Source organism: Eulemur rufifrons, chromosome 16, assembly GCF_041146395.1.
Source record: "Eulemur rufifrons isolate Redbay chromosome 16, OSU_ERuf_1, whole genome shotgun sequence".
NCBI classification, from domain to species: domain Eukaryota; kingdom Metazoa; phylum Chordata; class Mammalia; order Primates; family Lemuridae; genus Eulemur; species Eulemur rufifrons.
In genome coordinates, this window is record NC_090998.1 from 6,494,563 (window position 1) to 6,508,684 (window position 14,122).

A 14,122-nucleotide genomic window follows, 5' to 3' on the forward strand; every position below is an offset into this window, starting at 1 on the left:
AGAAAGGTTGAAAATAAAAGTAAGAATAAAGATATACCAGGCCAATTACTAAGAATAAGAAAGCTGAGATGTGTGTATTAATACCAAACAAAGTGGACTGTAAGATGAAGTACATTACCAAAAATAAAGCAGGTTACTGCATAGTGATAAAAGAATAGATTCATCAAGACATAAGAATCCTAAATATGTATGTATCTAATAGCAGAGCTTCACAACATAGCAAACTTGACAGAACTAAAAGGAAAAATAAGCTAATTCACAATCTTAGTCAGTGATTTTAATGTTCTCTCAGTAACTGATAGAACAAGTAGGAAAAAATCAAAAAAGATATAGAGTATTTGGAAAACTATATCAACCAACATGATCTAATTGAAAATAATAGACTATACACCCAAAAACTGCAGAGTACATATTCTTCTCAAATGCACATGGAACTTTCACCAAGATAGAAGAAATTCTGGGCCATAAAAAACATAAATATATGTCAAAATTTTAAAATCAGAGAGACTGTGTTCTATTACCACAATTAAATTAAATTTAAATTAGTACCAATAAGATATTTAGAAACCTTCCCCAAATACTTGAAAATTAAATAAAATACTTTTAAATAATCCATGAATCAAAGAATAAATCACAAGTGAAAAGAGAAAATATTTTGAACCAGAGATAATATAAAATGTATATATTAAAATCTAAGGTGTACAGCAAAAGCAATCCTTGCAGAGAAATTTATTTTTAAAATGCTTATATTAGAAAGTCATGATCTAAGCTTCCACCTTAAGAAGGTAGTAAAAGAAAGTAAACCCAAAATCATTAGAAGACAGGAAATAACAAAAAAATAAGAGCAGAAATCAATAAAATAGAAAAGGAACATATAAAAGGAAAATAGAAAGGTAAACATTGGCTCTTTGAAAAATTAATAAACATGACACATCTCTAGCTAGACTAATCAAGAAAATTAAAAAAACACAAATTATGAATATCAGGAATGACAGAAGGCACACAGCTACAGATCCTGCAAATATTAAAAATATAGTAAGAAAATGTTAAAAAAATTTATGTAAATAAATATAACAACTTAGATGACATGGAAAAAATTTCATGAAAAATCAATTTACCAAAACTAATTCAAGAAGAACAGAAAACCTAGGAAGCCCTTTTCTATTTAAAAAGTTAAATTTTATTTATAAAACTTTCCCACTTAAAAACTTCAGGTCTGGAAAGCTTCATTGGTGAAGTCTACCAAAAATTTTGTGAAGAAATAATATGAATTTTACACAAACTCTCTTAGAAAATGGAGAGGAAAAAAACACTGCCCACTATATTTTATTGGATCCAGCATAACCCTGATATCAAAACCTTAAAAAAGCATTATAAGTGAAGAAAATTTAGACACCTGTCACTCTTGATCATAGACATAAAAATCTTTAACAAAATATTAGCAAATGGATCTAGCAGTAGATATAAAACAGGTTAACATATCACAGTCAAATGGGAGTTATCAAAAGGATGAAAGGTTGGCTCACCATTTGAAACCACTCAGTGCAATTCGTCATGTTAATAGAATTAAGGGGAAAACCGTATGGTCACCTTAATACATACAGTAAAACTACCTGACAAAATTCAAAAACCACTCATGATAAAAACTCTTGGCACAAAAAGAATAGAAGGGAACCTCTTCAATCTGATAAAGGACATACAACTATATTATACTTAATGAATTGATTCCCTCTAAGGTCAGAAACACAATATTCTTATCACTTCTATTCATTCTTCTGCTGGAGGGATAGCCAGCAGGATAAGCCAGAAAAATAAATCAAAGGCATAAAGATTGCAAAAGAAGAAGTAAAAACTCTCTGTATTTGAAGGTGTCATAATTGCTTATGTAGAATATCCTTAGAAATCTGCCCCCTCAGAGAAAAAAAAAAAAAAAAAAAACACTACTACAACTAATAAGTGAATTTAGCAAAACTGCAGAATACAAGAGCAACATATAAAAATTAATTGTATAAAAGCAACAATTAAAACATAAAATTTTTTAGAATTTCCATTTACAATATCATCAAAAAACTTAAAATACTAGGGAATAAGTATAATAAAATATGTGTAACACATATACATTAAAAACCACAAATCATTGCAGAGAACAATTAAAGAAGATTGCTATGGTTTGAATGTACATGTCCCTCCAAAATTTATATGTTAGAATTTAAACCCTAAGGTGATGATATTAAGAGGCGAGGCCTTTTGGGAAATGACCAAGTCATGAATAAATTGTACTCTCTTATTAAGAGGTTGAAGGGCAGGCCCTACCACCTTCTGTCCTGCGAGGACGCCCTAAGAAAGTGCTGTCTATGAGGGACGGGCCTTCACCAGACACCAAATCTGCTGGCACTTTAATCTTGGACTTCCCAGGCTCCCGAACTGTGAAAAAATAAATTTCTGCTCTTTGTAAATTATGCAGTCTTGGATATCTTGTTATAGTAGCACAAAAAGACTGAGACAAAGACCTAAATAAATAGACACACTATGTTCATGGGTTGAAAATACTGTCAAGATATTATCAAGATGTCCATCCTCTTCAGATTAACCTATGGATTCCATACAATCCAGCACACTTTAAACATTTTTTTATAAAAATTAATAAGTTGACCCTAAATTTATATGGAAATTGTGAGGACATAAAATAGCCAAAATCATCTTAACAAAGCACAAAGTTGAAGGATTTGTACTAATTTCAAGACTTAACCACAAAGCTACGGTAATCAAGTCAGTGGTGTGACCAGAAGGATGGACAAATTAATCAAAGGATCAGGAAAAAAGAGTCCAGCAATAGATCCACACACATACAGGCCATTTGTCTTTTACAAAAGCACCAACATAATTCAATGAGGGAAAAGACATTCTTTCAACAAATGGTCCTAGAACCACTGGGTACCCACATAGGAGAAAAAAAATGATCCTCAACCCCTACTTTAAACCATATATAAAAATTCCTGCTGTATCATAGACATAATTATAAAACTAAACTATAAATCTTCTAAAAGAACACACAGAAGAGTATCTTCATTACCTTGAAACAAAGATTTCTTTAACAAGATTCAAAAAGCACTAACCATACAAGTAAACATTGATAAACTAGACTTTATCAAAATTTAAACTTCTGATCTTCAAAATACACAATTAAGAAAAATAAAGCCAAGCCACTAAGAGAAAATATTGCAATAGATTTCTAAAGGACTAGCATCTACCATATAGAAAAAAACTCATAACTCAATAATAAAAGGGCAAACAACCTGATTTCAAAATGGCAAAAATCTCAAACAACACTTCACAAAAGAAGATATGGCCAATAAGTACATAAGATGTTCTACATCATTAGCCAACAGAGAAATGCAAATGGAAAATATTAGAAGATATCACTTCACAATGGCTAAAATTAAAAAGCCTGACAATACCAAGGGCTGGTGAGGAAGAAACTGGAACTCCCATACAATGCTGGAGAAAGCTTCTCCCTGTTCTCCACTGCACGCCAACACCTGGCACTTAGCGGGCCCTCCCACAATAACTAGGGAAATGAGTCAGCTGGCAGCTTGGGTCCTTCCTGCACATCTGCGCTGGAAAAAAGTAGCAGCTTCCAGCAGCAGGATTTCAATAATTTGCAAAAATGCCCCCAAATCTGGGAGACGATATAAGATTGCAAACTTTTTATTTTGTAAAGTAAGAGTATTATAAAGAATTTTAGCAAAATAAAAACTAAAAAGCTATCATCTGCTGTCTCACCATTGCATAAAAATTAAAGCTCTTTTAACTCTTCCCAACTCCCTCCCTAAAAAAGAGAGAAAGAATCACAAAATTTGTTAAAGAATTAACTTAGTAATGTGAGAAACCAGCTCTGTTGTCATTCTTTCTCTCATTTTGCCACATTTAGCAGTCATTACTTAGAGATTCACTCATTGGGGTCCTTAGGTTTTTCTAATATGAATCTCTAACAGGTCAGTTTGGAGCAACCAGACAGAAGACCTGCCCCAAGACCAAGAGTAGAAGTCAGTTAGCTTGCTCAGAAGGGAACTTAAACAATTTGCTACTCACAAGTCAAGCTATGAACTTGATGTGTCTCAGGGAGTCGGCGCAGAGAAGCTAGTGAGGACGGAACGCAGGGAGACTGCGCCCGGCCAGAAACACCACCTTGAAAGGCCCGCTGCTGGCCTTTGAGGGCCACAGGCAGCGTGGCAGTTGGGAGCTTTAAACTGTGTTTTTAAAAATGCACAATTCCGGCGAGGTGCGTGACCGAGGTCAGTGGAAGAGAAGGAGAAGAGATGGGGAAACGCCGTGAGCCAGAGAGAGGGCAAATAAATGGGGCTTACACCAGGCAGGCTTTCCCAGGAGGCTGGACAGTGGCAGCTTCTATCGAGTGTCAGGAATGCCCCCCCTTGGCAGGCCGGAGGACAGGAAAATGGACAGACGGAGGAGGGGGCTGCAGAGGGGGGACAAAACGCACACAGGGGCGAGGCAGAGGGCAAAGCTAAGCCAGACATAACTGGAGGGCAGTTATGGGAAAAGGATCAGGAAGAAAAGGGAAACGGTGGAAAGTTAGGAGGGGGCCACGGTTCCCAGGGTGCAGCAGGGCCTTGGGGCCAGGAAGGGAGGCAGGAGGGGGCCCAGAAGTGAGCAGAGGAAACGGCCCCTCCCTGCAGCATGTTGGCTGCCCTGCAAGGCCAGGGGCAGCTGCACATGACACAAGAATGTGTCGGGCGCTGCAGACTTCTCCACGGCGGCGGCGACAGAGGCTGTGTCCAATGCTGCGTACACAGAGAGGGGAGTGCGCAGCTCCCACCAGAACTTGGTTCACCGCAGGAAACATCCTCAGGAACAGCCTCTTCCTGAGCCGAGCTCCCAGCCGGCCCCCGCTGAGCAGCCAGTGGTCCTGCCTTCCCTGCACAGTCGTCCCCCGAAGCTCTGCAGTGGGAGCCCCTCACCGCCCCTTTCCCTGCCCTGCTTCCCTTTCTAACCCGCTCCTGACTGCCAGCTGTCCGCCTGGAGAGTCCTCCACTCAACATCCAGCCCATCGCTCCAGGGGACGCCTTCTCCATGTTCCACGATGGGGTCACCTCTCTGCCTCACACCTCCCCGGCATGCTCAGCTGCCAAGCCGCATGTCCACCACTCATCAGCACAAACCACCATCTGCCGGTCTCCCTTAGCTGTGAGCGTTGCCTCCCCTGGGGGGTAATGAAGGACTCACATCTCCGTGGGCAGCTCAAGCAGACCTGCCTAGACTGAGCTCTCCCGCTCCCTGCGCCCAGGAGGCCCCCAGCCCCTTCTGACCAGTAGAGGGTGCCAAGCTAGCACAGGCCAACTGAGGCAGGCCTGAGCAAGGCTGAGGGACGCACACAGGGCGGGCCAAGCTAAGGGCTGCCCTGTCCTGGGAGATACTGGAATTTTGGAAGAAAAGAGGAAGAATACACAGACCAAAAGTGGCCATGGATTTTAAACATTTAGAAACCTACATCTAAGACTAGGTTCTAAAGCTGGATTTCTCCAGACACAGAGGAAGTCACCGTGGCTCCCTGGGAACAGCAGAGGACACTGCTGGAGAGTTAGCAGGCTCACCCCTAGAGTGCAAGCCACGGCCTCCCCTCCTATGGAGCAGCACCAGGGTGGCCTCTTGCTGTCTCTGCTGCCTTGGCTGCACTGCAATGGACGGTCGAGGTAAAAGGGATGCCACGTGATTGCAGGCGACATTATTTCATTCCACATCAAAGCCCAGATGTATTCTAGACGGGTTGTTACACACACACACACACACAAATGAGCCCCAAATCCTAAAGCATCAGCTGCGATTTTAAAAAAGCAAAAACATATACCTAGCTTCTTTTTAATCGAGGCAGGACTGTTCACTCTGAGCCAATCTATCAGAAATGGCTGTCTCCTGTGGACCATGCCCTCACTGTGGGCATGGCACTGTGCTGAGTGCCATGGAGAACGCAGGTGCTGGACACTTGCCCCCGGCCCTCAAGGGCGCAGGAAGCATCTGCACCACCTCCTGGCTCCCACCTGCTCCTCCGCTCGGGCCACTGCTGCCCAGCCTGTAAGTGGCCTCCTCCCGGCCTCGCTGCAGCCCTGCCTACGGCCTCACAGAGCAGAGGCAGAGTTTGTGCATCTAGCTCACAAGAAACTCATCTGACCAATGGTGTTTTCTAGAACAGCAAAAGCCCCAAACACAGAAGGGAGCTTGAGTGAGAAGCCAAGGCCTCCTCCTGACCCTCAGGTCCTGCCCTGCAACATGGACTCAAAGAATCCCAGGGAGGTGGCACTAAGAGTCCTAATTGAAACCATGAAATGCCAGTTTTCACCTATCGAACTAGAAATAATGATTCCACTTCTCAGAATCCACCTTCAGGAAGTATTCAGAACAAACACAGCATGATCTGGTAAAAACAGGGTGAAATATTTTAAACCACCTAAATGTCCAATAATAAAATTTGACCGCACGTGTTGAGGCCCATCCATTCAAAGGAAGAGTGTGTAGAGCCTTGCACGTGGTAACTGTCTAATAAATATCTGTTAACCAAATAGCGTTTTCAAAGAATAACGGTGATGTGTCTTACAATGTTGTGTAAAAAGGATGCAGAACTGTAAATACAGTATTATAAGGCTTGTAAATGTTGTGTTTATTTTAAAAACACAAGAAGAAAATGTTTAAAATTTACAAAACTAAAATTATAATTATTTCTGAGAGACACAATTTAGGTGACTTTTAGTCTCCTCTTCACAGTTGTCAAATATCGTCCATGATCAGAAAATAGTGAAAGATTTGTTTAAAGAGTCCAGTGAGGTCCCAGTGCCCGGCCCCCACAAGTGTCCAGTCCCTCCCTCCCCTCGGTCCCCATCGCCCCCTCTTACCACGGGGCAGGCCTTACAGGTGTTCCTCCTGCACTCCAGCGCGAACCCAGAGCTGGCCCCCGCCTGCACGCCGCAGCGGCACGTTGTACACACGTTGACCATCACACTCTTCCCGGGCTGGAACCAGAGGCACAGGGTCAGGCCTCCCTGACCCTCAGACCCCCGCCTCTCCCACTCACCCAGTCCCCATGAGCCATCACCGGCCCACCCACAGCTCCCACGAGCCATCACTCCGATGCTCCTCCTGTCTCAGGTGCTCCACTACCTCCCTGTCCTCCCGCCCCAGCTGGAGATGGTAAGAGAGAGAACTTTCATGCCAAAGAGGCAGCTGGGGCTGTGGGAGAGGGGACAGACTGGACGTGCACAACGCATACCACAACTGCAGAGCGCAGAAGCACTGGGTGTGCAGAAGAAATGCCCACGGGCCCAGGGAGGGGCCGAGCGGTGAGTGCAATGGGGCCGGGCCCTGGAGAGCTGGGCTGCAGGATGCCGGGAACTCCTGCAGCCGGGGTAGGTCTCCCTCGTTCCTCTCATTTCTGCTTTAGAAGGGCTTGGCTGCTACCCTTCCCAAGATGCCCCCTTCCCTGTCCCCACCACCTGCTCTGGAGAAGACGGCAGCAGCTCACCCCAATGATGGTGCCGTTGAGCATGCAGGCCTGCACGGGCTCTGGGGAGAGAGAAGGGCACGGTGAGAGGGGTAGACACACCCTGGCAAAACAGGTGCGAGCTGTTCCCTTTGGGCCTTCTCCACCTGTCCGGCCTCCCTCCCCCATCTGCTGGTCCTCCACCACCCTAGCCCACCCCCAGGGCACCCAGGGTCCTACTGCCAGAGCCCACGGCAGTCTCCCTTCCCCCAGACCGGACTCCTCCCACCCAGCAAGAAGAGCCCCATGTGTTCTCAGGGGGACAGCGCCTGTTTAAGTGAATTTACATTTAAGGAATGAGTGCGAGGATGTTTGGGTTTGTCAAAGAATGAAACTCTGTTCTTGAAACTTTGAGTCCAGAGAGAAAGTCGTGCAAAGAATTCAGAGCAGCGTGGTGGAGTGAACTGTTGTTCACGTGTTGTTGTTGGCCTTTGTTTGTCAGCAGGGTCGGGGTGGCAAGCTGGAATGCTGTCCCCTGGGTGAGGCATTGCAGCCTATAATTAGAAAGGTGATCTCTCTCCAGAATCAGAGAAGCCCAGCGTTGAACCCCCGTTTACCACTCACTGACACTGTGTGAGCAACAGAGGTGGCAATAGTGCCACCTCTCGCTGCCGTGAGGATCGCATGAGACAATGGTAAAAGCCGTCACGGAGCACGGTGCTGGGCACATAGGGACCTTCAGAAAGTGCTATGTTTCTCATTTTATTTGCTTTCTCACATAAGCATTAGGACAGACGGGAAGATTTGATCTACCTATTGCCCTGAGTTGCTAAAAAGCCAAAGAATCAGGAGCCAGAAGCGAGAGGAAGGCCTGAAGCGGGGGCCTTACCACAGCGACAGCTGGGGCAGCAGCCCGAGGCACCACAGCTCAGCTGGAAGCCCAGGGGGCAGACGGGGACGTCCAGCTGGGGGCAGGAGATGTTCCTGGTCTGCACGAAGACCTCCTCCTTCACCCGGACACACTCGTGGATGAGGCAGGGGTTCTTGGGGGACGCCCAGTGGGAGCCGACCTGCAGAGCACCCGCCTTAGTCCCGTGTGCTGGGCCAGGTTGGGCCCAGGGCCCCAGGGGAGGGCGCCGTTCCCATGGGGAGTTGGTCTGGGCCCTGGGGTGAGCCCCGGCTTAACGTCTAAGTCCCACCACAGGGCAGGGCCCGCAGCGGGAGTGGCAGGGCGCACGCAGAGAGTCTGGGCCAAAGTTGCCCTGCCCAGGATCCTAGCTCAGAGCCACGTGTTCTCCTACAGCCCCGTCTTCAGGTACCTGAGTAAGCAACTTGGGGAACCAGGGGACACACCTTCCATCCTCAGCACTGGCGTGAGCTGAGCCCAGACAGTCCGGGTGCTCTGTCCGGGAAGCAGCAGTGTGGGCTTCGGGGTGGGGTGCTTTGCGGGGGAGGGGTGCAAAGGGGAAACTCAACCCACTCCCAGCCTGGCGCTGCTGCCCACCCACGGGGAGACAGCAGGACACTGGGAAGGCAGGCCTTGGACCCCTACAGCCCCAATATCTGTCCCTGAAGCATCTGGGGCTGTGCACGGGTGGCTGGGCCTCCGGGGTTGGCTCCACAGGCAAAGGCCACTGAAAGGGCCCAAGACCCCAGTTCAGGAAAGTCACCAGGAGGACCCGCCCGGAGGATGTACAGGTGTGCCATCTGTGTGGCCAGCACCAGGTGCACAACCAGGTGCTTTCTGCCACCCATCTCAGGCCCCGACCACGTCTCCCAGCACCTGCTCACTTTCTTCCCCTTCCAGATGAGGAGCAGAAAGTGCCAGACACTTATACTGGGAGCTCTCCACCTCCCAGTGCCGGCTCGTGACAACCAAACCTTCCCACTGCAGGCCTCACTCCAACCCCTGGGCCCTCTCTCCTCTTAGTGGCTGAGCCCTGGCCACGGGCTCCAGTAAGAGGACCCACTGCCACCCGCCCACTGGCCCCTGGCGTGTTTCCAGCAGCAACACCATTGCTGGCACCCAAGTCTTTAGGTAAGACGGAGACGGGCGGGAGGAGAGAAGCCCCGCTCACCTACACTCTGCAAACACTGACAGGGGCCGGGCTAAGTGCGCCATCAAGGGAGATAAGAGATGGGGAGAGCGGCGAGGACACTGAGCCCCCAAGGAACTCTGGCTTTCAGCCCCACCAGGACGGGGTGGCCTCTGATCTGAGCTGGCCCCTGGCCCTGGGGAAGAGGGATAAGAGTTCAGGAGGGACAGGAGCAGAGGCATGAAAAGGTGAGGCGGGCACGGGGAAGGGACCCCCAAAGGCCACTCAGACTCTGAGGGGGAGGTGGAGAGCCATGTAGAGAAGCCCCGGGAGTCACTCTGCTGTCACTGCGGAGAGGAAGGGCAATGGGCTGGGGAGGAGATGGGCACGTTCAGGGGCCGTCGACCCTTCGCCTCTCTCTAAACAAAGTACATTTGGTTCTACAGGGAGGAGACAGAAGGAAGGCCCTTAGGGGCACCTCACATCCTTCCGGCACCTGCTCCCAAGGCTGCCAGGGCTCGGCACTGCCCGCTTCATCCTTCCATCAGAGTGCAGGACCGTGATTACCCTAGCATCTGGACCAAATTCCCTAGGAGGCCGCATCTGTGTTTAGGAAAATGGCTTGATAAGCATCAGAGCCAAAGAGCATGCCTGAGGGCCACAGCAGAGACAGCTCAGCTGCTCTGCGTTACAACAAGGGACATGGCGGGCTACGGGCAGGAGAGGAAAGGAGTGGGGAGATGGGGGCTGGCAACGTGGCGAGACGCTGCGGCTGGACCTGCAGAAGTGGCTGAGGGACAGTGGTAAGAGGAATACTGTTCACTTCTCTGGGTTGTAAATCTCTCCACCCCACAAAACCATCAGAGAGGTTTGAATGGAGATCAGTGAAAGGATTTGAGGACCCTGCCGGGGTCAAAGTGGTCTAGAACAGCACTTGCAGCTGTGTCGCTCTGGAGTGGTGGCAAGGCCACCCCCAAAGCAGCCACCCAGATTCGCAGGTGAACAGGAGAGCATGAATCCCCCTGGAAGGTCAGAGAACTCTCAGGGCGGGTGTTGGGCTTCTCCCCAAATCCCAAATGGGAAGTCTCAAGCAGCCCTAACTAGTTTCTAAGGGACGAGGTAATCCCAGCTGACACTTGGATAATCCTAACAGTTGGGTTAAACTCTCTGTGGGGAGAGCAAAGGGCAGGGAATGAGACGAAGCCGAGGTCTCCGCAGCCCATGGAATGGACTCCCAGGCTGGTAAGTCACTGCCCCTCCCCTCCCTCCCTGGGGCCCAGACCTACACTCCTCCAGGAAGACTGGGAGTCGCCCCGGGGTGAGCCAGTCACCACCTCACAGGCAGACGGCAGGCACCTCCCGCAGCACTCGCCTTCGCGCAGGACATAGCTGAAGCCCTGGGAGACGAGAAAGAGCGGAGAGTGAGGCCAGGCCAGCGGCAAGTACACAGGTGTTCTTACCTCCTCCCCACGGTTCTGAGTCCTGGGGTTCTCAGAGAGACAGCTGAACTGGACCTTTCACCTTTCTTAGCCAACCTCAGGACCATACCAGGAAGTGATTAGGAAGCATCCAGACTAGTGACCACTGAGTCTCACACCAGCTGCACAGACACAACCCTGCCCCCTGAAAGGTTCTTCCATGATACCAAGATCCAGTTCATGGGAATGCTGAAGACAGTCCAGAGCTCACTGAGCAGCAGCCAACTAACCTGACCTTTATCATGGCCAAATCCAGGCACTGGTTGACGGGGAGAACAATCAGGACGCCTGGGATCTGGCCTCCACCCTGACAGCGCTAGCCACCTGCACAAGATGCAAACGCCGATCCCAGCACCTCACACCAGCGTGCAGAGCTGGGCTTCCCCAGGTGGTTACGTGGCATTTGCCTAGTAGTTTATGGGCTACGGTATTCTTTGCAAAGGAAAGGTGAGCTGAGAGAGCAACAGAGAAAAACCTTCCCCAGAAAGCCTGCCAGGGAGACAGCATCCTGGGAGTCTGACAGCTCACCTTGCCTCTGTAAGGTCCCCCAACCTGGCCAGAGCACAAAACTTGGACTGAAACCCACCTCTGAAAAGTCTGAAGCCATGTACAAAGAATAGCAAAACAATGCCGGTGTGGTTTAAGAATGGAACTAAGAAGGTCTAACATCCACCCAACCTGAAGACACGAGCCACCGAAAAAACAAATCCCTAATTTATTTAGCAACATGACCCTTCAAGCACAATTGCTATCACTAAATGGAGGTGGGAGACATGAGCTCTGTCCCTTGTCCCCTGCTGTGACCTGAGGAGCACATTTTGAAGCCCTGGTCCCTGGGTCAAACTGGCCCTTACACACTGGAGCTGCCAGTTGTCCTAGCCTGACAAAACAAGTCCCAGGCTCGGAGTCAGGACGTTCTGAGCTGGAGAGCTCAGACCCGCTCCATTCCCGGCAGCAGTGTAAGCAGGAAGAACGGCGTCCCTCCTCTTCCCCCGAGTGTCGCAAGGCTGAACGGAACGGACCAGACTGCTCTCGGTTCCTCAGAACACAGTGCCCAAAGCCTGAGTCTGGTTCTGGGGTTGAGGGTGAGGAGTCAGGCGGCCTAGTCTTCAAAGAAAGACTCCTCAAAGGCGTCGAGGAGGTGCAGAATTCCTCTTGCCATGCACGTGGAAGCAAGGCCTGGGCACACAGGTACTTCTAGAACACTCTGGGGAGCCGGCAACGCCCTCTCCCGGTGACATCACATTTCTGACGAGAAGAACAGAGACCTAGAAAGGGGCTCGGGGACAGTGTATTTCTGCAGCCTGGTGTCCTTCTTTTTTTCCTGCCACAGCCTAGACAACAACCAGACTTGTGTGAGTGAGCTTGAACGTCTCCGAGGTCAGACCAGCGCTAGTGCGGTGCTGCCCCTTTGAAGAATGAAGTCTGAGACAGTCCGGAACTTACACAGCGCAGAGCAAGCCCGACCTCCTTCAGCCCCTCAGCTGCAGCCACAAGGCCTCCTCCTGCTCCCCGGAAGAGGTGGGCACTCAACCTCTAAAACAGGGCATGCGAGTCCCTGCAAGCACAGGGTCAAAAGTTCCAGAACTGCTTCCTCCTCCGCTCATCCCCTGGCCTCTGCACACAGCTTTCTGGAATTGCCCCCAGCACCACAGCCTCTGGACAGCGTGTGTCCAGGGCCTGCACCCTGCCTAGCAGTCAACCGGACCAGAGCAGGAACTGGACAGAGGACCCCTGGCCGAGCTGAGCCTGTCGACTCTCTCCTTAAGAAGTTAATCCACAAAACACAAAGATTGACTAAGTCAGAATGGACAGGGATGAGCTCTGTGCCTGAAAAACCCTGTGGTCTCGAAGCCAGATTCGATAAAGCTGTGTGCAAATGAAATGTATGAGAAAACAAAACTTTAGCATCGAGGACGCTGGCCTGCAGGGGGGCTGGAGTAGATGGACGGGGGGAAGATACAGGGTCTCCCGGGACAAACGGAGAGAAACGCTACAGGACCACAGCGTCCACCTACATATCCTGCACGTCATGTCTGGGAGATTCCCTGTATCTTTTCTATAAACTCCCTTTTTATTTCAGCTAGCTTGAGTGGACTCTAGTCTTTGCAATCAAAATTCCCCACTAAAACACAAAATATATTGGGTGCCAATTGTCTAAAACTGCCCTCTAAACAGCACTCGCTTTACTTGATATCATGTTATTTCCATGGCCTCCCATGGCTTGTGGGAGAAGATGAAGACCAAAGGGTTTCCGCAGCTCGATGTTCCCCAAAGGAACACCTGGATACCATGGCATCAACCTCTCCCAAAGGTCCCTAGCAATTCGGCTCATTCTCTGTACCAGCAACCCAGGCAGAACAGCAGAAGAGCAAAATGGACTCTCTCGTTTTCAGATTTGCTCTCATGCCCTCTCTGTCATCAAGCCATTTGCCTCTAAAATACCATCAGGAACGTTGTCTTCACTGCTGTTGGCATTTACAAAGCAACCACGAGATGTATGCACTTGCCTGCCCGGGAGCTCTTCTGTTCACAAAACTATCTACTGATAATGACGGGGCAATAATAATAGCATTAAACCAGCAAGCAGAATTGGACCCCCAGTTCTCCCTGCAGACCATTTCTCCCTTTTTCTAGGGTCTGATCAGTCTTTAATTTGCAAGAATAGGCTGCCCCAGAACACACAGGAGGCTCAGGGGCAAGGCCACCGGAAACTGAATTTGGGGAACAGGGATCGTGTTTTCCCTACCTCAAATTATAAACATGGCCTGAAAATCAACAATCTATGTGGAAACACTAAGTACATTGAAACCAGGACAATCCCAGAAATTTCAGAACATACGAGGTCTGTCCAGAAAGTCTGCAGCCATTATTAATACAATGAGAATGGTTACATGGCTGGGTACTTTCTGGACAGACCTCGTATGTCCGTTCCAGAGACAGGCCAAGGTGATATCTGACGGTGGAAGAAAGAGGAAAATGTCAAGTCCTCTTTTCTAGGCATTTAATCCTCTCTGTGACTCTGCTCAAACCAACTCCCCCTGGCGCCTCTGGACTTACCACCTTAGAACAGACCCGACTGCTAGCCGAGGACAGCGTCACAGAAGGATGACACGATG

At 48.9% G+C, this 14,122-nt stretch overlaps 1 protein-coding gene across 1 annotated transcript in view; it reads right to left on the minus strand.

Annotated features, from left to right (window-relative positions):
• The window catches only part of VWF (von Willebrand factor), a 142,723-nt gene that overhangs the window by 9,382 nt on the left and 119,219 nt on the right, over positions 1-14,122 (minus strand). Inside the window, exons 44-47 of the mRNA XM_069491458.1 lie at positions 10,812-10,922; positions 8,379-8,559; positions 7,532-7,572; positions 6,906-7,022 (exon numbers count right to left, since the gene is read on the minus strand). Coding sequence (XP_069347559.1) covers positions 6,906-7,022; positions 7,532-7,572; positions 8,379-8,559; positions 10,812-10,922 — 450 coding nt within the window. The remainder of the gene's footprint in view (positions 1-6,905; positions 7,023-7,531; positions 7,573-8,378; positions 8,560-10,811; positions 10,923-14,122) is intronic.